General features: G+C 40.1%; 1 protein-coding gene across 1 annotated transcript in view; it reads left to right on the forward strand.

Annotated features, from left to right (window-relative positions):
* The window catches only part of vps16 (VPS16 core subunit of CORVET and HOPS complexes), an 86,651-nt gene that overhangs the window by 26,518 nt on the left and 35,303 nt on the right, over positions 1-24,830 (forward strand). The window contains exons 7-15 of the mRNA XM_069934500.1: positions 188-310; positions 8,312-8,367; positions 13,917-14,006; positions 14,581-14,675; positions 17,107-17,183; positions 18,690-18,821; positions 21,108-21,235; positions 22,085-22,120; positions 23,265-23,373. Of these exons, the coding sequence (XP_069790601.1) occupies positions 188-310; positions 8,312-8,367; positions 13,917-14,006; positions 14,581-14,675; positions 17,107-17,183; positions 18,690-18,821; positions 21,108-21,235; positions 22,085-22,120; positions 23,265-23,373 (846 nt within the window). The remainder of the gene's footprint in view (positions 1-187; positions 311-8,311; positions 8,368-13,916; positions 14,007-14,580; positions 14,676-17,106; positions 17,184-18,689; positions 18,822-21,107; positions 21,236-22,084; positions 22,121-23,264; positions 23,374-24,830) is intronic.

Raw genomic sequence — 24,830 nt, forward strand, 5'->3', positions numbered from 1 at the left:
TTATTATCTCTTTATTGATTTTAAGGTCAGTTTAGTTATAACTGAATTATAATGGAGAAAATATCAAATGGCACTGCCTATACATTTTTGTTTCTGAATGCCAAGGGAATTGAGAGAAAAGTTGGTGCAAAAAGGATAAAAGAATAAATAAATTGAATTTAGTTAAAGTAAACTTTTTCTGTTACAGACTCTACCTGGTCTTGGGCCTCAAGTATGTGGATTTGCCCAGATTGCTATTTCATTCAATTATAAATGGCTTGCTCTGTTCACAGACACTGGCAGCATTTGGCTGGGGTCTTCTTCACTGAAGGTGAGATGGACTGTCTTAAGAATGATTGGGCATGTGGTTGACTCTATATTGAAACATAATCTTTTTCACCCCCACAGTTAGTTCCTGATCTCCTTACTTGTATTATCTTGTGTCATGTTGGGACACTTTTTGTTATTCTATTCATATGTACAGGTCCTGCAATCTTCCCATTAACAGCACATTACATGAAAAATACTTGAATGAGCTGCTAACTGCTTTATCTACTCTCTCTATCAGAGTTTCTTTTGTCATACACAGGTTGCAAACAGTTAATCAGCAGACATTTGAAAAGAGAAAAACACGAAAGTCTGCAGATCACTGTGATTGGAAAAACTCAATGCTGGAGAAACTCGCAGGTCAAACACATACTTTATACTTTATCTATCTATATATCTATATCTATATATTATAGATCAAAGATAAAGATACATTGATGAAGGGCTCAAGCCTGAAATGTTGGTTACACTTTATCTTTGCTATTTCAAGTATGTTGTTTGACTAAGTGAGTTTCTCTAGCATTGTGTTTTTACTTAACCCTCAGGCTGTTTTTTGGCAAAAATATCTTCAATAAATTATATGCAAAAATGAATTCTTAGGGACACACATTTCCATCTATGTACATTCATTCTCTATCTCATTCCATTGCCACCACTTAGGCACCTGGTAGTTACTTCCCCCCCTCCCCCCCCCGCCCATTTCTCTGTTATTTGAGGGATTTTCCCCTCTGTCTCAGCCCCTCTATGCTCAGTAATGGAAGGACTCTTGAATGAAGTCCTTCTCCACAATGCGCTGGCTGCACCAAGCCTCAGAGCATCCCTCAGCAAGTACTTCTGCAGCCTAGAGTGTGCCAATCTGCAGCATTCCCTCACCAGCATCTCGGTGTGCTGAAAGGCCAACAGGTTTCAGGCAGACCCAAGTGCATCTTTCATTTAAGTTGTTAATCTTCCTACATCTCTTGATATCTCTCTGTATGAGTCTCTGGAAATAGCCCATAATTAAGGAAACCGCTGTCACGCTGCTGTCGGAGATTAACTATGACAAGAACATCCTTCTCCACAGATTCTTAGCAAATCTGCATTCTACAAAGAGATTGGCAACTGTCTCCTCTACATCCCAGCTGTCTTGGGGACAACATGCATTATGAGTGATATTTCTGCTATAAATCATAGATCTGACTAGGACAACTCTGGTGCTTGTTAGCAATGGCAATAAGGCATTCCATTCTACCAGATGACCTGGATGGTCTGCTTAGTGAGCCACCCCACCATGTCCTTTGAGTTCTCGCCCTTCAGTGTCGACAGGATGTTCCGTGCTGATCACTGCTTGATAGAGTTAAGGTCAAAGGTTTTTGTCTGGAATAATTTTTCCATAAAGGATAGGTCGGGTGGCAATGTCCAGCTGATGGGACAATGTGCGCAAAGGGGCCAGGGCCATTCTTCGCACTTTGATTCAACACACAGTCTGATGCAGCCACACGTGAAGGATGGTATGGCCTTGCCTGTTTGGTGACTTGTACATGGTGACTCTTCAGACACCTTCCATTTTGGATACCCCTGTGAACCAGAAGGCTGCTTTGGTGACCACTAAGACAGAAGTTCAGGGATGTGCCACACCTGTGCCATGTACAGCAGTACTTCGAGCTCGTTGTACCTGATGTCCAGGTTCTGTCCTATGATTCAGAGGGACCCAATTTTTGATATCTGCTCTGTCCTATTTTTGTTGCATCCCTTCAAAGCAGATCCCCAGAGCCTTCAGGTAGTCAGATCAGACTATGAAGGGGATGGTAGACCTGTCAGACTAGTTACCAAAGAGCCTTGCCTTGCTCTTTTGCTTTATTCTGGCACCAAATTCAGACACAAACTGGCCGCAGATGTTGATCAGTCTGTGGACCAGTCATGTGTTTGAACCTAAGGTGATGTCGTCCATGTACAGAGAAGCTTTAACCTGAATGCCTCCACTGCCTGGCAACATCACCTCTTTTATGCCTTGTCCTTGCTGATGAATTCTATAAATGAATCTATGCAGCACATAAACAGGGCAGAGAGGGCAACCCTGCCTGACTTCAGACTTGATGGGAAGCAATCTATTTTCCACTCATTGATTTGAACTGTACTGTAGATTTCTATGTGAAGCAGTTTTAATTCAATTTTGATTCCTTCCCCAAAGCCCATTTTGGAGCGCACTTTCATCAGGTATGTGTGCAATAGCTGGTGAAAGCCCTCTTCTGGTCTAAGCTGATCAGAAGGTGTCCATGCAGATGATGGTATCTCTGAGCAGCATGAGACTTTTAGAGATTTTCCTGCCCGTAATAGTACAAGTATGGTCTGATGTATCATCTGTCCAAGAACAGACTTGAATCGATTGGTAATAGCCTTGGACAGGATCTTGTAGTGAACTTTTAACAACGTGGGTCTCCAATTCCCGATATCCTGCTTCTCCCCCTTTTATTTGAAGATCAGGTTGATGATTCCCTTCCTCTTGGAGTCTGACATACTGCCTGCCAGGAAAAAACATTGTATATTTACTGCAGGTCTGCACCCACCTGGTCCCACAGACCCATGTACAACTCAGCGAATAGACCACTCTTCCAGATGTTTTACTCAACCCAATGGAATGGATGGAGTCCGCAAGCTTCCCAGGGTAATTGGCTGGTCCAGATTTTCCCGCATGTTGCTGTTTCAGGCATTGGAGAGGATTGTGGAGAGAATGAAGAAGATCGATTTGTAGCTAGGGAGCATCGTTTTCAATAGGTATCAAAAGATGATAGCTTTAAACATGTTTTGATTAAGGGAAATATCTGATCATGGATAGTGGATAAGTATGCTGAAGTTTAATAGGAAGGATTCAGGACGTTGTGGAGAATTGGGCATGGATTTAGGTGACAATGTTGCATTCAAGAATTTGAGGCAGTGATTGAATGGATAGAGCAGTCTGCAAGGTCAAGGTTTTTTGAGGAAGATGACTTTTCATTTTAAAGAGGATAAAAATCTGAGGGAAGAAAACATGTTCATCTGCAAATGAAATCGAGGCGAAGCAGCTGGATTGTCAGCAGTCTTCTTGGGAAAAGGTTTATAAAATGGATATTGGATCTGATGGACAAACTGAGCTTCAAGTGGGCATGAAGTAGGATAAAGTTATAGATGTGAGTTAGGTGCTAAGATGAGGGAAGTTAAGGGGAAGTTTGCTTGGGCTGGCAAAGGAGGGGTAAATAGAATTGCCAATTGATCACAGTCTCAGTCTTATGGACAAAGAAGTTAATGAGTTCCTCATGTTTGTTGGGGCTGAGATTAAAGCTACAACCGAGAGAAAAAAATGTTGGTGCAGTTTGCCATATAATTCAGAAGAGCCAGAGAAATACACTTTTTGCAGAACCATGAATTAGATTGTAGAATTGTCTTGAAAACTTGAGGAATACTAGACATAATTTGTGTCTTTGGTTTGAGTATATATGGCACAAAATACCTTAAACAGTGACAAAGGTTCCTCTCTGAACAGACCAACAGGTCATCTCTACTCTTCTTCTTTGGCTTGGCTTCACAGACGAAGATTTATGGAGGGGGTAAATGTCCACGTCAGCTGCAGGCTCGTTTGTGGCTGACAAGTCCGATGCGGGACAGGCAGACACGGTTGCAGCGGTTGCAGGGGAAAATTGGTTGGTTGGGGTTGGGTGTTGGGTTTTTCCTCCTTTGCCTTTTGTCAGTGAGGTGGGCTCTGCGGTTTTCTTCAAAGGAGGTTGCTGCCCGCCGAACTGTGAAGCGCCAAGATGCACGGTTTGAGGCGATATCAGCCCACTGGCGGTGGTCAATGTGGCAGGCACCAAGAGATTTCTTTAGGCAGTCCTTGTACCTTTTCTTTGGTGCACCTCTGTCACGGTGGCCAGTGGAGAGCTCGCCATATAACACGATCTTGGGAAGGCAATGGTCCTCCATTCTGGAGACGTGACCCACCCAGCGCAGCTGGATTTTCAGCAGCGTGGACTCGATGCTGTCGACCTCTGCCATCTCGAGTACTTCGACGTTAGGGATGAAAGCGCTCCAATGAATGTTGAGGATGGAGCGGAGACAACGCTGGTGGAAGCGTTCTAGGAGCCGTAGGTGGTGCCGGTAGAGGACCCATGATTCGGAGCCGAACAGGAGTGTGGGTATGACAATGGCTCTGTATACGCTTATCTTTGTGAGGTTTTTCAGTTGGTTGTTTTTCCAGACTCTTTTGTGTAGTCTTCCAAAGGCGCTATTTGCCTTGGCGAGTCTGTTGTCTATCTCGTTGTCGATCCTTGCATCTGATGAAATGGTGCAGCCGAGATAGGTAAACTAGTTGACCGTTTTGAGTTTTGTGTGCCCGATGGAGATGTGGGGGGACTGGTAGTCATGGTGGGGAGCTGGCTGATGGAGGACCTCAGTTTTCTTCAGGCTGACTTCCAGGCCAAACATTTTGGCAGTTTCCGCAAAACAGGACGTCAAGCGCTGAAGAGCTGGCTCTGAATGGGCAACTAAAGCGGCATCGTCTGCAAAGAGTAGTTCACGGACAAGTTTCTCTTGTGTCTTGGTGTGAGCTTGCAGGCGCCTCAGATTGAAGAGACTGCCATCCGTGCGGTACCGGATATAAACAGCGTCTACATTGTTGAGGTCTTTCAAGGCTTGGTTCAGCATCAGGCTGAAGAAGATTGAAAAGAGGGTTGGTGCGAGAACACAGCCTTGCTTCACGCCATTGTTACATTATTACATACATAAGACCATAGGAGCAGAAGACTTTGCTCCAGCATTTCATCATGAACAGATCCATTCTCTCACTCAGCCCCACTCCCCTGCCTTCCCCATAACCTTGATGCCCTGACTATTTAGATACCTATCAATCTCTACCTTGAATACACCTAACGCCTTGGCTGCCACAAACTGCCTGTGGCAGCAAATTCCAGAGGTTCACTACTCTCTGGCTAAAGAAATTCCTCCGCCTCTCTATTTTTAAATGGGTGCCCTTCAGTTCTGAGGTTGTTCCCTCTTGACCTTGACTCCCTGACCATATCTACTCTGTCCAGGCCTTTCAACATTTGAAAAACTTCTGAGATTCCCTCATTCTTCCGAACTCCAAGAAGTATAATCCAATAGCTGTCAGACATTCCTCATATGCTAATCCATCCCTTCATTCCAGGAATCATTCTTATGAATGTTTAATACGATCATTTCCCAAAGGCTTGTGGAAAGCTGTCCTCACTAGGACTCAAACCCCTTTTTGAAACTGGATCCTGGACTTCCTAGCTGAATATTGAGCACCATTCCACTGAGCATTGGGGCACCTCAGGGCTGTGTCCGCAGCCCGCTCCTGTTCATGCTACTGGCCCATGACTGCCTCGCCAGATCCAGCTCTAATAGTGTTGTCAAGTTTGCAGATGACATGACAGTAGTTGGCCTCGTCAGCAATAACGATGAATCACACCACAGAGAAGAGGTGAAAAATCTCATGAAATGATGCGAGAGTAATAACCTGATCTCAACATGGTCAAGACGAGGATATGATCGTGGACTTCAGGAGGACCAGGATCGATCATCCTCCACTACATATCAACAACTCTGTAGTAGAGAGAGTGGAGTTCCTTGGAGTTCACTTAACTAATGATCTATCATTGACATTCACATCTCACTTGTCAGAAAGGCGCAACAGTGACTGCCCTTCCTGAGAAGACTGAAGCGGGCAAGGCTACCAACCACTATTTATGTCAACCTTCTATAGGCTGCATCACAGTGTGGTATACGGTTGCTGCAGAGAAATGGATCGGAGGACCATGAGAGCAGCAGAGAAGTTCACTGGAGTTTCCCCGCATTCCCCCCATCGATGTGACCTACCGGGTTCATTGTCTGAAGAGATTGCACAAAATCATTGAGGACCCCTTCCACCCTGCATACAGCATCTTTCAGCTGTTCCCATCAGGATAGAGAAACAGGAGGATCAGAGCCAGCACCACCAGGATGAGAAACAGCTTCTTCCCACGGGCAGTGAGAATTCTGAACCACCAAGGGAACTGCTCACACTAACCATCTGAGACACTCATATGTGCAAAACAATACCAATTAATTAATTAATTAAAGATGAGTGCTTGTCCTGCATATGTATTGTTTGTCTGTATGCGTATAGTGTCTGATTGTGTGTTTGCATGTTTTGCCTCAAGGTCTGGAAAATGCTGTTTTGTCAGGTTGTACTTGTACAATCAGATGATATTAAACCGGACTGTTCCTGTTGATCAGTCAATGCTCTATCCATGCTAATATTTTTCCTGTAATTCAATCGTGTATAGATCACAATTTACAGGGACAAGAGTCAGCGAGCATCAAACTAGAGGGCAAAGATTTAAGATAAAAGAGGAAGGTTTTAAAACTGACCTGGAGGACATGTTCTTCACACATAGGATGGTGGGTAAATGGAACAGGCTGCCAGAGGAAGTGGTAGAAGTGGGGACAATTTTTATTTTTAAAAGATGATTTGACGTGTACGTCAATAGGAAAGATTTAGAGGGATATGGGCTGAACACAGGCAAATGGGAGCTTGGGTGGCATGGGCAAGGTGGGCTGAAGGGCCTTTCCCTGTGCTGTAGAACCCTTTACTATTTGTACATGGGAAGGTTAATTAGGACCAACCTAGGCATCATGAGAGTACTGTTACAGAGTTCATTCAAGGACCTGATGGCTGCAGGGAAGAATCCCTCTCTAAGTCTATTGATGTGTATTTTCTCTCTCTCTTAAGCTTTTTCCCTGAATGAAGAGAATGGGTTCTTCATTATGTTGGCTACATTTCCTTGGCAGCAGGGGATGTAGATGGAGTTCTTGTGGAGGGGGAGTGTTTGTGTTCTGAGCTGCATTCACTGTGTTCTGTAGTTTCTTCCAATTTAAAGCAGAGCAATTAACTTTGATGCGGGGCAGTCTTGGTTGGTGGAAATCTGATTGGAGTTGTTGAGGCTTTAATTGCAGGAAGGGCAGGCCTGAATTTGAGGGAGCAACAATGTTCATGGTCTGCGGTGAGTAACGAGGGAATCAGGATGTGATTGCGTGGGCAGAATAATTTTTTTTTGTGTGTGTGTGTTCTTATGGCTATGAGACCTGCACATGTGTGGACTTGAATTTCATCATTGCTGTCAAGCAGAAAACTCTCAAAACTGTATCGTAATGAAACAGATCAATGCTATTGGGCCATACAGACTGCTCATCGGTTCCACTCCTCATTTCCATGTTACTTATTCTCTCTCACACATTCCAATGATTGATTCGTTCTGCTGTTAACTTGTTCGACAATAGCTGATGAACATTCCAACTCATGAGCGGAAACCATCAAAGTGATGTACAAATATACTGGGAACTTCAAGTTATCTTACAATTAGAAAATTTCATTCCATTGAACAGAATACAGTAGTTAGCCTGATCCATACTGCATATTTAGCACCACCTTACAGGGGCTGGATATCTTCTCATTGTTTTTGCTATCACTTTAGCTTGTATTAAAAAATTTTAATGATGTATTTCATAGTTAATTGTTGTAATTGTACTTTGTGCATGAGAAAGTATTTGACATGATGCATACATTGTGAACTTTGGAGGAATAGACATGGACTAAGAGCCATCTTTTTTTGGCTACAGTCCCCTTAGGACTCTACTCAAAGTGTCAGGGCCCTCTTGTGAAGCAGTCAAGTTTTATTGGTTTCTTCTCTACTTCTACCGACTACATAAAAAAGCATTATCATTTCAGTCTGTGCACCCCCTCCCCCCCCCCCCCCCCCACCTTAAATGTGTTGTGGCCTCCAGAGGGCCATGTGATACCTGTTGAGAATGGCTGCAAACTATCCAGGATACATATATATAGTAGGAGAACTGAGAAAAGGATTTTAAGGGAAGAGTTTTATTTAGGATGTTGCTGAATGTTTATCATACCTGCTTTATTGATCTGGTTCTATAAATGAGTAAATAGGGTTTCTGCTACATGAAGTAAATATTGAAAATTTGCCTTATATTTTTCCAGGACATGTTGTGTGTGATTGACACAAATTTCCAAACACCACCAAAGCAGTTTGTCTGGTAAGTTATTAAGAGGCAAAGTATTGATAGAGGTGACTCATTAATCGCGATTTAGTATTAAGAACATAAGAAATAGGAGCACGAGTAGGCCATCTGGCCCGTCAAGCCTGCTCCGCCATTCAATAAGATCATGGCTGATCTGATCAATGAGTCAACTCCACCTACCTGCCTTTTCCCCATATCCCTTAATACCTTTTTTTTGTGTAAAAATCTGTCTAACTGAACCTTAGATATTTTTAATGAAGTCGCCTCAACTGCTTCCCTGGATAGAGAATTCCACAAAATCTCTACTCTGGGGAAATTTTTTTCCCTCATCTCTGTCTTAAATCAACTCCCCTGAATCTTGAGGCTGTGTCCCCTAGTTCTGGTCTCACCTACAAGTGAAAACAATTTTCTTGCCTCTATCTTTTCTATCTCTTTCATAATTTTATATGCTTCTGTGAGATCTCCTTTCATTCTTCTAAATTTGAGTGAGTATAATCCCAGATGATTTAGTCTCTCCTCATAGGTCAACCCCCTCATCTCCAGTATCAATCTGGTGAACCTCCTCTGGACTGCCTCCAAGACCAGCATATCCTTCCACAAGAATGGAGACCAGAACTACATACAATACTCCATGTGCAGCCTCACCAGTATCTTGTATAATTGCAGCATGACCTCCCTGCTCTTGAATTCAATTCTTCAAGCGATGAAGGGCAACATTCCATTTGCCTTCCTAATAACCTGTTGTACCTGCAACCCAACTTTTTGTGATTCATGCACAAGCACTCCCAAATCATTCTACAGCAAACTGCAGTTTTTCACCACTTAAATAATAATCTGTTCTTCTATTTTTCTTACAAAAGTGGATGACCTCGCATTTACTAACATTGTACTCCATCTGCCAGACCTTTGCTCACTCACCTAACTTAACTATCCTTCTGCAGCCTCTCCACATCCTCTGTACAATTTGCTTTTCCACTCAATTTAGGATCATCCACAAACTTGGCTGCACTACACTCTGTCCCACTCTTCCAAATCATCAATGTAAATAGTGAACAGCTGCAGGCCCAGCACTGACCCCGCCGGCCCCCCACTTACCACTGTCTGCCAATCAGAAAAACACCCATTTATCCCGATTCTCTGCTTTCTGTCAGTTAACCAATTCTCAATCCATTCCAATGTACCTCCCCCAACTCCATTCATCTGTATCTTACTGATAAGTTTTTTAGTGTGGTACCATATCACATGCCTTCTGGAAATCCAAATATGCAACATGAACCTGTTCCCCTCTATTTTTTGCACCCATTATATCCTCAAAGAACTCCAGCAAGTTTGTCAAACAAGACCTGCCCTTTTTGAAGCCATGCTGTGTCTGCCTGATGGAACCCCTTTGTTCTATATTTCTTGCTATTTCATCCTTAATGACAGCTTCAAGCATTTTCCCAAATACAGACATTAAACTAACTGGCCGTTAGTTACCTGTTGTAATGTGCGTCGAAAGAACCAAAGACTTGTTGATCCAAGCCAAGGCTTTTATTAACTAAAAGACTGGAGCATATCACAAGTAGGTCGACCAGTCCAGAATGACCTGGTCTGTCTAGGAGCAATCCTTTAAGACCTGCCAGTAGGTGTGACTACACTCTCAGCCAATCACATTCATCCTACACTACCATCTGTACATATGTACATATACACATAGAATGGTGATAGAATCTGTACTATCACACCTGTCTTTTGCCTACATCCCTTTTTAAAAAGTGGCATGACATTTGTTGTCTTTCAATCTGTTGGGACCTGCCCAGAATCCAGAGAATTTTGGTAAATGACTTCCAACGCATCAACTATAACTCCCGCCATTTCCTTCAGTACCCTAGGATGGATCCCATCAGGACTGGGGGATTTGTCTGCTTTCAGTCCCATTTGTTTTCTCATTACTATCTCTTTTGTAACAATGATATTATCGAGGCCCTCACCTCCCTTTACATCCCTATCACCACTCTTTGGCATGCTGGATGTATTTTCTACTGTGAAGACTGACACAAAATATTTGTTCAATGCCTCAGCTATTTCCTCATTACTCAATATCAATTTCCCTTTCTCATCTTCCAAAGGACCTATGTTGACTCTAGCCATACTCTTCAATGTTATATATTTATAAAATATTTTGCTATCTGTTTATATTTTGTGCTAATTTACCTTCATAATATGATCCTTCTTCTCTTTCCTTATTTCTCGTTTAGTTGCCCTTTGTTGCCTTTTAAACTTTTCCCAATTCTTCTGTTTCCCACTTCTCTTGGCAACTTTCCACACATGAGCTTTTAATTTTATAATTTCCTTAGTTAACCAAGGCTGGCTCTGACTTCTCTTTCTGGCCTTATTTTTAATGGGTATATATTTTTGTTAAGCAGTGTGAAAAATCTCTTTCAAAGTCTTCCACTATTCTTCAGCTGTTTTGCCAACTAGTTGTGCTCTCAGTCCACGCTGACCAATTCCTCCATCATCCTGTTGTAGTCTCCCCTGTTCAAGCATAATACACTTGTACCCTCCATCTGTATGAGAAATTCAATCATGTTATGATTGCTTTTTCCAAGTGGATCTCTAACTACTTTATCGTTAATTTTACCTATCTCATTGCACAAATACTCGATCAAAAATAACATTCTCCCTTGTTGGTTCCTTAACATGCTGCTCAAGAAAGCTATCATGGATGCATTCTATGAAGTCATCCTCCAGACGACCTCGACCAACTTGATTTTCCCAATATACATGGAAGTTAAAGTCCCCCGCGACAAACTGCAGTTCTGTTCTTACATGCCTTAGTTATCTTTCAGTGGATGATAGACAACTCCCACCAGTGATTTTTTTTTTCCCCTTTACTATTCTTAATCTCTACCCAGATGGGCTCAACATTCTGCTCCTTAGATCTTGTATCGTCTCTCCCTATTGCCCTGATCTCATCCTTACTTAAGAGCACCACCCCACCTCCTTTGCCTTCATGTCTATCTTTTCATATTAACCAAAACTCTTGAATATTTAATTCCCAATCATGGCCACTAAATCATCTGCCTGGGTACTGATTTGCACCTCAAGTTCACTAACCTTGTTTCTAATACTATGGACATTCAGATAAAGTTCCCTTATGCTCATTGTCCTTTTAGAATATAGCAACCTCTACATCCTTTGCTTTTGACTTTTCTGCCCTTTTTTTTCCTCTTTCTAAATTCTAGCTTTGTTCTCGAAACCACCTTCTTCATTCTTTCTTTGTAGGTTCCCATCCCCCTGCCCCATTAGTTTAAACCTTCCCAACAGCATTAGCAAACAATTCTCTAGGACATTGTTCCCGGCTCTGCCCTGATGTAGACCGTCCAGTTTGTACTGGTCCCACCCGTCCCAGAACCGATTTCAATGCCCCAAGAAACTGAAACCTTCCCTCCTGCACTTCTGTTCAGCTACACATTCATTCTATCCTGCTATTTCTACTCTGGCTAGCTTGTGGCACCAATAATAATCCTGAAATTATTACTTTTGAGGTCCTACTCCTTAATTTACCTCCTCGCTCCCTAAATTCAGCTTGTAGAACAAAATCCTTCTTTCTTCCTATAATGTTGGTACTAATATGGACTCTGACAGCTGGCTGTTCACCCTCCCCTTTCAGAATGTCCAGTAGCTACTCTGAGACATCCCTGACCCTTGCACCCGGGAACCAACACACTATCCAGGAGTCCCATTTGCAGCCACAGAAGCTCTTGTCTGTTCCCCTTGCTATCAAATACCCTATAACTATTGCTCTACCACTCTTTACCCTCCCTCTTGCACAGCAGAGCCACTCACAGAGCCATGATCCTCTTCCTGCTGCCTTCTCCTGATGGGCCATCTCCCCCAACAATATTCAAAGCGGTATATCTGTTTTGGAGGGTGATGACCACAGGAGACTCCTGCACTACCTTCCTGTTACTTCTCTTACCGTTGGCCACCCAGTCCTTATCTTTCTCCATCCTCTGAAACTGCGGTGTGACCAATTCACTAAAGGTGCTATCCACCACATTCTCCGCATCCCGGATATTCCAAAGTGAGTCCACACGCAGCTCCAGTGCTGTCACGCGGCTTATCAGGAGCTGCAGCTGGACACACCTCCTTCACACATAGTCCCCAGGGAGGCTATCAGTCTCCTTGAGTTCCCACGTGGCACAGGAGGAGCATGACACAGGTCAGAGCTCACCTGCCATACCTGAAACGAAACCCAGTGATTGTATTAAATGAAAAAAAAACTTTCCCCTTTTACCTGTGCCTCAACCTCTCCGTGCCGAAGCTTCTCAGGCCAAAGCCTCAGTGCTCCACTCCTTTTCTGTGCCACTCACTCACTGGGCCACTCCTCATTGGTTGCTCCTTAACCTTCCCCTCCTTTTATTGGCCGCTACCAATTAATCCTGTTGCTTGCTCCTCATTCCTCCTCACTGGTCCTTCAGACTGGTAAGCACGCCCTTTTGTTTACTGGTCCTGTCACTCGCTACTTGCTAGTCCTTCGCCTCTTGCCTCTCACCAAACATAACTTGATAGAGGTCATTTGGGGCTTCTCATCAATAATAATTCAACCTCCTTGAGTAAGGAGGTTGAGGGAATGTGTGGACAATATAAAAAAAACTCCTCTATTGTTCCCTCCAGAACAGCTGCTAACATTTGCTCAGCACTCTCTCTCTCTGTAATGGCACTTCTCTACTGAGGTACTCTCCGTCTGAAGATTTAGTTACATTTTTCTGCTATTCTTAAGGACTGGAAATATAAAAGTTGTTCTGTCTCCCCGACCACCCTTTAATTTGCGTTTTCTGCCACTATGCCCGTGAAGGACAGGGCAGTAGATTTAGTGTGGTGGTTAGCATAATGCTGTTACAGTGCCAGTGAATTTGGCGCAGTGCTGTGTAAAAGGAGTCTGTAGGTTCTCCCATGACCGTGGGTTACCTCCTCTGGGTGCTACAGCTTCCTCCCACGTTTCAAAGTAATTAGTCACATGGGTGTAATTAGGCATCCCCCCCTCCCCCACAAAAACACTTTCCTGCCACCTCTTCCCTCACCCTCCTCCCCCACCCTCACTCCAGCACCAATACTCTTCCCAACACTCCATCTCCCACCAAGTTAACAGCTACCTCTCGGTCAGCAACTATACAATCTTTCAAATTTTTCTACACCATCTGGAAGCACTTTGGAAAAATAGTAATCCTCTCACTCTTAGTAAAAAGAAGGATGTATATGTTTAACTGATTTGTTTTAATCTGCACAGATAATATATTTCAATTGTATTATATTGTGCCTTGGTTTCTTTCAAGCCTATTGTGTTTTTCATAAATTAACAATTGAATAATGTTAAATACCCCATTCACAATTACTTTGCCCATCTTAAGCTTTTGAAATTTCACATTGAACATTAAATACTCCACTCTGTCAAATTTAGGAGTGAGCATATAACGGAAGAATGACATTAAACTTGGCATTCACTTATTTTCATTCACGATGTTTGCAAATGTGTAAGAATAGAATGTTGATTTTGACAATCTTTCTCTTTACACTTCCAGGTGCAACAGACCAAAAAGCACTAATCCCACTATAGTTGGTGTTTGGGATAAATTGCTTTTCATTGCTGGAAGTTCAGAGGAGACCATTAAGTATCCTTTATTCAATTGATATCCTTGTGCAAATCTAATGTTTATGTTTTCCTTTTGGAACATTGGGATTTGTATGGCTGAAAAAACTAAGAGAGTTCATTGTTCCAAAAAAATAGACAGTTTACATTCACCACACTCTCAAATTTAACAAACTACCTTGGCAGCAGTTGCCTGTATTTTCAAAACCAGAGTTCACACATTCTTATCTGAATGAGTGGAACAATTTTGTTTTGGGGAGATGAGGAACAAGTGTGTCTTTTCATGTGAAATAGTGGTATTGATTCATATCTGAAATTCTATGACGATTATTGCTGTGTCAGGAGTGAGAACCTCAAGCAAAATGTTTTAATTGCTATTACAGAATGTTTATGTCACAGTTTCAAGTTACGTTTATCAAAATAATTATTCAAAGTTGTAAAGGAACAAAGAAAATATTCACTCTGTTTTCAAAGTTAATTCAGTAAAAAGAAATTTGGATTGGTTCTATTTGACTAGTAGAGGGGTGGCTTATTTAGTGCTTAGTATTCATTATTCATAAGCACTGAGAACATTTGAATCCTAAACTAAAGCTCAGATTTTATCTGGATGAGGATGTTCACTTAGTATCTGAGATTGATGGGGTTCGTATTATAAGCTCTCATAGTCATGAGTTTTTACATGAGGTTCCACGTAAGTACTGTGTGTGCCAAAAAAAACAGCACTTGCATTAAATATTCCATGTATGGTACATGTAATCAGGGAGTTTTTTTATAATACTGGAAGCACTGAAAGAGATTAAAAATTACATCAATATTTTGGTGTCAATTTATATTTGAAATTTGAAGGAATAATAACTAAGTAGCAAAATATTTTCACAAGTAATTGTGTATTCTGTAATAATCCCAGTGCTCATTTGCAGCAAACTGGGTCCCATGCTCTGAAAATTTCTCTTTGAAATCCTCTGCTTTTCGCCCTTTATAAGACCAAGTTGATTTAGAGACCTTTTATTGTCATGTATTAGAACAGAATTGTAATATGATATGAAATTGCCTTTAGTCTGCCATAATACAGATGAGGATTTGCCATTAGCATTGCCCGACACCTCTTACAGTCAGCGAAAGAGAAGCAGAGTCTCCTCAGGATTTGCCTCCTTTGCTTCCCAGCCTCAGCAGCTGCATAAGACTCCAGTTCATACAATTGACAACCTGAGCCCAGATCCAAACCTCTGACATGATGAGAAAAGCCGCCAGCACCTGTTGGGACCCTTCTTGCCTTCAGAACCACCTTGAATCCTGGTTCCGATACCTGGTTCTCATGAACCAGTCTCCAGCAGGCTGCAGGTGTGAGTCCTTTAACCTCAAGTCACCAGCAGCCCATGCGTGACTCGCCCGCAAGTCACCAACAGCTGTCCTTCAAATATAGAGGCCCACGCTGGTCTGTCACCATGGTCACCATCCTTGAGGTAGTTTCCTCTGCTTCATCTTAACGGTGGGTGTTCTCCCCATTACTGATGCCCTGCGCCAGTCCATTGTGGCCCTGGAGTCTGCAACCCCTCGTGGCCACAGCTAAACACTGGCACTGCCAATTTGAGTCCAGACCCGGTGGTTGCAGGATTTTAAATGAAACACAGTTAGCTTCTTTAACAGGCTGTAGGAGCCATCAGCTGTATTATTGGGTATTAGGACCTGTAAGGTAAAACATCATGAGATGGGAATGTGTAGGGAGTTACCCTGTACAGGGCTGTAACAAGAAGGGGAGGTGTCCTTGTACTCCTGTTAGGTAAAACATCATGAGATGGGAATGTACAGGGCTGTATCAAGATGTGAATGCATCCTTGTACTTACAAGATAAGAGAGACATTGATGGATTGAGAGGCAGGAAGCTAGCAGGGAAAGGATAGCAACAGTTTTAGTCATTGGACAAGTAATGATATGATGATGTTCTAAGCATGTATCCAAGGGTATAAAAAATCACCATTTTGCTGATAACGGCAGAATGCATTCTCCGACTAACATGGTTAGTCGCAAGTGTTACAATCCGGTAATAAAGAACAAAGAACCCTGATTTCGACTCAGCCTGGTGTTTGTCTCACTCATTCATGAACAAAGCAGACCTAACAGACCCCATGGAGAAGCACTGCCCCCCCCCCCTGCTCCCCACTCTCCCTGCGTCCGCCAAATAAGCAGCTCCAGCACCACTGCCATTAATGTACATGAGCCTCCTGTATTAAAGGGACAGGTTGTATTCGAAACTTACTGCACCCTGATTTTCCATAACAAACTTGTTTCATCTGCACTGATATCCACAAATTAGTTGGAAAAATAATAAATTTTGCATTTATTCACTTTCTGCACATTTAGTGAGAGCAAATTTAATTCTGCATCTCAGATTTCTGAGTAATGATTTGAGAATTCTGTAAGATGAATTTCTGGTCACTGAATAGCCTGAACACATGGATTGTCTGAATTTGAATAATCTCTCTAAAATATTTTATGCCTTCATATTTATATATTTTTATACCTTTGGAAGATGCCTTCGACCTTTACTTTCCACATTAAAATGCAACCTTCGAAAGGAAAATAGACCAAACAGTTCGATTTGAATTTTTACATCTTTTTTTCACTTCCATCTGTTTTTTGGTGCAGCTAAATATCTCCATGAAGTCTATTAAGAATCTTACTGTCCAAACAAACTTTCCTATCAGTTAACTTAATTGTGAATTTCAACATGGGTCCTGATGATCATTAATTAATTTTGTTCCTGGCATTAGAAATTACTAAGCCGAGTTCTTGTGATTTCTCTTTCTCAGGAGGGGTAATTTTTAATCATCCCTCAGTTGTGCTGCTATGATTGGGATATGGCCTAGCCACATGCAGGATTATCTGTTGTCCCATTTGCTCATTTTGCATAAAGCTGGCATTTTACTTCAGGGTTAGAAACATATTGGCGACATTCCTCTTTTATTTAAAAGAAGCATTAAATGACACATGATCCGCTTAATCCAATTTCCATATTGAATAGTGATTCCAAAATTAAAGGTGCCTTCTTTCAAATATCCTTTTGTGAGAGTGAATTATGTGATCATTGCCAGCTTTCTTATTGTTTCTCTATTTATTTTCAGCTGCTTGTCAAGATATTTTCAAAATTGCTTCCATGGCGCCTGGTGCACTTCTTTTGGAAGCTCATAAAGAATATGAGGTATATTTTGCTGTATGTTTTTCTATCAGATTTGATTTTAGTTATAGTGTTCCAAATAAAAGTTGGATCCATTTAATTTCACAGGTCAGAGTTAAGACAAAAAAAATGTGTGCTTTATTTTCCATCCTCAGCTAATAAATTGTATCCTTGTCACTCAGTTCTCCAGTTCCTCAGATTTAAAATTTTCCCCACTTGGTTTAAGCCCCTTTGATTTTCTAATCTTCATACTGTAGCTTTGAAGCTGTGCCTTCAACATGTATTCTGTTCCCAGGAATTCTCTTCCTCCAGGACTCTCTTCCATGACCAAGCTATTGGTCATCCTTCCTTTGGCTTCACACCATGTTTTACATACACTTCTGAAATGCCTTGTCTCTTCTACCTTTTCTTTCTACATTCCCTTTAAATATCTCTATTCATATGCCTGGACCTCAATTTATAAAAGCTATTTAAATTGTAAGTGCTTTTGTAAGTTTTTCTCGCTCTGGTAATTTCCAAGAGTATATGTTTTCATATCCTCTCCCAATGCTCTTTATTTCCTTTTACCAGTCTCCTCATAACCAACATAACCTTCTCTTACAATATTCCTCCTGTAAATCTCAATATTTGTATTAGTATTGTGCACAATGTAATCACTTATGATATTGAATTCCGCTCTGAGTACAAAAATATATTAATCCTTGACTAAAAATCAATTGAACACTATTTTTGTCCTTGCTATCTCACAAGGAACATCAATTCTTTTATAATTGCTCCTAAATGTTCATGTATCTATCAAAATCCCTTGAAAAAATGTAAATACAATTAAATTGTATGGTTACAAATCTAGACAACATCATTGTAAATTTCAACTAATTTTGGTGGGCATTAGAAATTCCTTAAACCCAAGTGTGAAATAATAATGGCAGGTCAATGATTTTGAGTAAAACTTCCATATCTCCATTATTGCACATCACTTTTCCCTGGAGTTGCTACTTGTAGCTTGGAAAATCAATGTGGTAATCCTAAATTCTGCACCACAGCAACTTTTCAAAATCATCCCCAAGATTCAATTAAGTACTCTTTCCACAAAATTTCACCTGCTGCACTAGAAAAAGCCAAATATGTTTCAATGCTGATGCTCCCCCTTGTAGTTTCATTGCCCCAGTTCTTTTATGGTCCATGTGTTCAGATTATGAGCACGGGAGGTGGTTTAACTTCAAGGCATTGTGCCAGAACAAAATGTCCCAATTACTAACCCTACAGATGTGTGTGATATTTTTGGCTCTGGTTTCTAATTTTTGACATTTGTGGTTTGAGTATTGATCACTTTCAATTTGGGTTCCCATGGACACCTTTTTCACAGAATCAGTAAAATGAGATTCAACCATGAAAAGTTGACTAACATTATCTGATTTTATTCTTAGTCAGGAGAAAAATAACTTGGTCATCTTCATTTTGTTGGAATAACTTCATCAATAATTTTGGACAGCGTGTAACGTTTGTTAAATCTTCATTTCTGCTCATTAGAAAGAGAGCCAGAAAGCTGATGAATATTTAAGAGAGATAAAAGAACAAAACCTCCTGTTTGAGGCTGTTCAGCAATGCATTGAGGCAGCAGGCAATGAATATGAACCGGATATGCAGAAAGCTTTGCTAAGGGTAAGAATCATCTGTATACTTCTGGTACTTGGGGCACAGCGCAAAAATAAGAGCAAGTAAATTTTCACGTGCTTTGCAAGTTCTAGGAGGCCATCGTGATGTACTTCAAACCAGTTAATACAGTTCTGTAATGTAATTTGATGCAAGGTTTTCTCTAATCTCTTAACTGAATAAACTACAAATGTATGACTGAATGGGGGAGTATTTTTAATTGGAATTTTATATCTTAGTTTATTCCCTAGAACTATAGAACATTACAGCACAGAAACAAGTCCATTCGGCCCTTCTAATCTGTGCTGAACCTTTTTTTGCCTAGTCCCACTGACTTGCACCCAGTCCATGGCCCTCCATTCCTCTCCCTTTCATGTACCTGTCCAAATTCTTTTTAAATTTTAAAATTGAGTCTGCATTCACTATTTCAGCTGGCAGCTCATTCCACACTCCCACCACTCTGTGTGAAGAAGATCCCCCTAAACTTTCATTCTTAACACATGCCCTTTGGTTTGTATCTCACCTACTCTCAGTGGAAAAAGCCTATCTACATTTACTCTGTCTATGCCCCTCATATTTTTAACTTCTATCAAATCTTCCCTCATTCTTCTATGCTCCAGGGAATAAAGTCCTAACCTGTTTAACCTTTCCTTGTAACTCAGTTCCTGAAGTCTGGACAACTTTCTTGCAAATCTTCTCAGCACTCTTTCCATATTATTGATATGTTAGGTATTCAGCCTAACAAACCTTCTAAGAATACCATTAATGTGTAAAGCAGTTGATAGATATGAATTTTTAAATTTCTTTTTTTTATGAGACGTAAATCAAACTTATAAAGTTGATTTTTAAATTTTGATGTGTAAATAAAAACTAGTGGTGTTTATGTATTGATAGCAGTACTAGTTGTGAAAAAAACCAGATTCAACAGGTTAGGATTTCATGGTGTTCAGATTTCTTTTAGCTATCATCCAGACTTTATTTTACTGACCTTGCATTTCTTAAATAACAACATGAGCCTGTCTGGGAATGGATTTTTAAAAAAATTTAGGGCAAGGGGAGGTGTGAGGGCAGGGTGAGTGTGAGGGTGGGGGGGTGAGTGGGCAGCCCATTTGGGAATGAAATTTTGCTTATTTTGCTTTGGACAAGCAATGCACTTTTGAGAAATTAACTTGAGGAATTGCATGTAGTGGGGAATCAAAGGGAAATTGAAGTTAGCAGAATACTCTCTATACAAATACACTGTAGTTGAATCCCAATTAATTGGTTAACTCGTGAACTAGCCATCGAAAATAGCAAGGCTCCATGTACTACTCCTGTTTGGTAATTCATTTATTTCAGTCTGTTGAGTAATGAATGCTATAGTTGTCAAGTATATTGAGAAGAGAGGGAGAAATGGGCAACAGTGACGCAAAATAAATATACAAATGAAAGACCTTTTGAAGACAATGTGACCATATTATTCAAATTATTCAAACAGTGACATGAAATCAAGACATCACAAAATAGGGCTGGGGCAGAATAGAATGCTTCCGCATGATCATGTTTTTTGAAACTTAAAATATGTGCTTCTACTCAGCAGATGCTGAGAGAATATTCAGTAGTTCACATTTTCAGCAGTATTACAGTTGAAGGGATAAAACCAACACCAGCTGAAAATCTATCTAAAGTTGGGAATTTGCCATTACTCTGTCAAGTGAGTTGTAGGAAAACATTCTTTTAGCAGAAATAACTTTTCAAGTGGTTGAGAATTAACAGCACAACATACTGTTTCATTAATTTAGCTAATATTTGCTGGTTTCCCTTGTATAAACTGTGAAAGCATATGGATCTTTAATCTTTTTGACCAACTCTAGGATTAAAACCATACCCACTCATCTTTACATGGTCCACAATATTGTATTGCAAAATAAAATGCACAGCGTCTTACCAATAAACCTCACAATTTTCAGAGCTATCTATTTCAACTTCCCTTAGCAGTGATTAATGGTGCGGACTAAATATATTTATTGTTTCTTTAACATTGTATATATTGAGATGTTCAACAGTTTCTCCCATTTTTGCTTTCTTGTTAAAAAATGAAATTATTGTTCTTTTTCAACAACAATATTTAATGAAACAGTGAGGTTAATTAGGCCTGATAAAGCTTGCACAGTCTGGTTCACAATGGATTTAATTATATCTGTATCTTGCATAGTATAGACTATCTGTTGCTTTTTTTAAAACTGGAAAAGAGTTGCTATAGGCAAATTGAAATGTATAATATATCTATTGACCTTCTGCTTACTTTGGACGCAGGCAGCCTCTTTTGGTAAATGCTTTATCAGCAATTTTCCTCCAGATATGTTTGTGAGGATGGCTCGAGATCTACGAGTGTTGAATGCCATTCGTGACTATACTGTTGGCATCCCTCTCAGTTATCCCCAGTATCCTTTTATGTAATTTGAGGTTTGGTTGGTTCTTTTACAGGACTATTCTAAGTAAACTTTGGTGTGTATTTGGAAATATAGAAATTGCAAATATTTGTTTCAAATTGAATGAATAATTTTCTTGTGTTATTTCAAAAAGACTTCAATTTTTCTGGTGTTCATAATTGGGTAAATTTTTGTTTATTTTAGAATTTAAAATGCAATAGAAAATGCAAAAAAATTAACAATGAATAGCTAGGAGACAGCTCTTGTAACTAGCAGCATTGTTTACTGATTCATTTTCAAAAGAAGCAGTTTCATGTAAATCTTTCAGTTCAGAACTACATAATTGTGGGAAAATGATGTTTTCATGAATGCCAAAAATTAAAAAAACAGCGACAAACACAAAAAAAATCAAATACCTGGAAATAATTGGAAAGCCTAATGAGTAATTTATATGATATCAAACATAGAGTGATCATTTTTATTCAAATTAAAAAGTTAAATGATTAAAATAACTTCCTTCAAAAGACATCTGGCCTGTGCCAACATGTAATATTATCAATAGACATAGTGCAAGCTAATATTGCTGGCATTTGGCGTGTCAATAAAGTAATTGCTTATTAAACAGAAAGCTACTGTAAATTATCACATTAATTTATTCATGATCTTTCTTTCTGAATTTGGGATTTTATAAAAGAATACTGTATATCAAAAATTCAAATCTCCAGTGCCTCAGCCAAATTTTAAAGGTAATTTAAAATTGATAATATTTGTTTAGAGTCCCTTGTAGTCTGATATTTATTAAAGCTAATAAGCATTTTTAATCTTATTTGCTTTCAAATTGATCTTTAACTTACATTTCAGATATAAGCAGCTCACTATTGAAGTTCTAATTGATAGGTAACGTGCCTTTTGTTTTTGCATTAATTTTCAACAGGGAGTGAGGAATAGGGATACTTTTTTGTTTAAAATCATAACTAGTAGTAACTGGTTGATTTGACCCCAGTTCTCTTCTGAAGATAGTAAACAAGTTCTGTTAATAGTCTAATATTTTTGCAGGGGAGTTTCTTCTGGAGTGATTTAGTTAACCAGAATCTTGCCACAATTATTCTTCAACATTCTGCATAAAAAAATGGAAACAAGCAGGTGTAGAGTATGTAACAGTGCATGCATCATCATTCAGAAAGGTCATGGAACATAGAACACTATAGGATAGAACAGACCTTTTCAGCCCATGAAATTGTGCTGACCTATGAAAACTGACTCCACAACAATTTAATTTTCAGAATCAGAATTTATTGTCACAAACATGTTCCAAAATTCATTGTTTTGCGGCAGCATTACGGGGCAAATATTGCTATAATAATTACATTTAAATATTAATTTCATGTATGTTACATTGTAAATGTAACAATAATGGAAAGGGAGGTAGTGTCTGTGATTCATTTGTCCATTCAGAAATCTGATGGCAGAAGGGAAGAAACTGTCCTTGTGGCGCTGGGTGTTTTTGCATAACCTTCTATTTATCTTGCATCTGTGTACCTATCAGAGTATTTTGAATATACCTATTGCACCAGTCTCCACCACCATCCCCAGCAATGCATTCCAGACACCCTCTACTCTCTGAGTAAAAAGACTTTACACTGACATCTCCCTTAAAATTTTCTCTGGTATTTGCTATTGTCACCCCAGGAAACTGCTGCTGTCTAACCTATTTAAGCCCCTCATTATCTTACACATTTCTATTGAGTTACCTCTCATTGCTCCAAAGAGAAAACCCCTAGTTCTGTCACCCTTGCTTCATGTGACATGATCTTCAATCTAGGCATCATCCTGCCAGACATTTTTGCTTCACCATTTTCCTGTGACATCCCATAATCTTTGATTCTCAATATTTCAAAAGACTATTGCTCTCTGAGTTGATCAGAATTTGGACCCTGCATTGATCTATTATACTTTTTCACATCAACTTGTACTTGACCTAATTGAGAAAACGCTATGAGGGAATAGTTTCAGTTCTGCTTTATTCCTTTTATATTCTCAGATTAATTTTACGTAAACTATATCCTCTTGCAATAAAAATTTGTGAGCATATGAAAATTTCGGAATTTCAAGGAGCAAGTCGAATATTGGCGCACTGGGCTTGTTATAAGGTAAATAACTCCTTTATTTTCTTGCTCCCAAAAATGTGTTTAGTAATCATCAAATGTGTTCTTTTACCTTTTGCTTCCCCTGTTCAAACAATTGAAGTATTGTGATAAAATTTTTCATTAAAACAAATTCCCTGGGGGGGTGGGGGGGTGCTTGGCAAGATGGCATAGAGTCTCGACGTGTAATCTCGACCTCTCTGGCCGGACTTTTAAGTACCTGTTTTTTAACCCTTTGTTTTCAAGTTTAAACTTCTTAAATTTTAGTTTAAATTATTAAGGAACTATTATGGCCATTAATGGTAAAAAGATTAAACCTCAAGTGCAGAAGAAGTTACATTTTCAAAGTATTGAAGATTTGGGGCCTAAACAACTTGCTACAGCTTCAGATTTAATTTCTTCAGTGCCTAAATTACAAAGACTGCCTGTGGGAGCTGAAAAAAAATGTCTACTACTCACCAAGTAAAGGACAGTGCTGGAATTACCCGTTCTCTGGAGGAAAGTGCGTGTTCCCAAGAAGTGGATCCCGATTCTGGCAGCCTGCCGATTTTAACGGAGGGAGCACGCAGGAAGACGACGCCATTGTCTGAAATGCTTCAGGAAGCATTTCAACTTGAAGATCTCAAATTCATCCGTGATTTTTTGAGGGAACTGCGGGGGGAGACCGGCGCCGACCCCTTGAGGAAGTCGGAGTGCCGTCATTGGGAGTCCAGACCCGCAGTAAGACTGTCAAAATGCCTGTTGTTGAGTTGCAGCAGGAGCTGCATTTACCTGGTTCTGCCACTAGGTTAGAGAAAGCAGGGCTGAGCTTTTCTGAATTACAATGTAAGCAGTTAAATGCTGTCATTGATATAATGAATGAGTTGGCTCAAAGGATAAGTTCAGAATTGAATACAGTTAAAGCACGTGTATAAGCATCTTGTGAAGATTTTTAAAAATTTCAGTCTGCTTTTTTGGAATGTCAACAACAAGTGGCTTCTAATACAGAAAAAGTGTTGAAGGTTGAAAAAAATCCGTTATAGAATTGCGAGAATGTGAGAAGGAGTTAGAGAGGAAAATAGACTATTTGGAGAATCAAAGTAGAAGGAATAATGTGAAAATTGTTGGTTTGCCAGAAGGTATGGAAGGACAAGATCCTATTTGTTTTTTTACAGATTGGATCCCACAAGTACTAGGGCAAGAATTCTTTTCTGAAGGCTTGGTATTGGGAGCTCATAGAGCTTTAAGAAGAACACCTTTACCTGGTCAGCCACCAAGACCTGTAATAATTCGATGTTTGAATTATTTAGATAGAGAAGTAATACTTTGACTGGCGGTGCAAAATGCGAGAAAACGACAAACTCCGTTATTGATTCAGAATAGCAGAGTTTTTTTCTATCCTGATTTGAGTCAAGAGGTTATTCAACGTCGACGTCGATTTAATCCAGTTAAAGAAGTTTTGTGGCGTAAAGGTTATAAGTGTA

Source organism: Narcine bancroftii, chromosome 4, assembly GCF_036971445.1.
Source record: "Narcine bancroftii isolate sNarBan1 chromosome 4, sNarBan1.hap1, whole genome shotgun sequence".
Lineage (NCBI taxonomy): Eukaryota > Metazoa > Chordata > Chondrichthyes > Torpediniformes > Narcinidae > Narcine > Narcine bancroftii.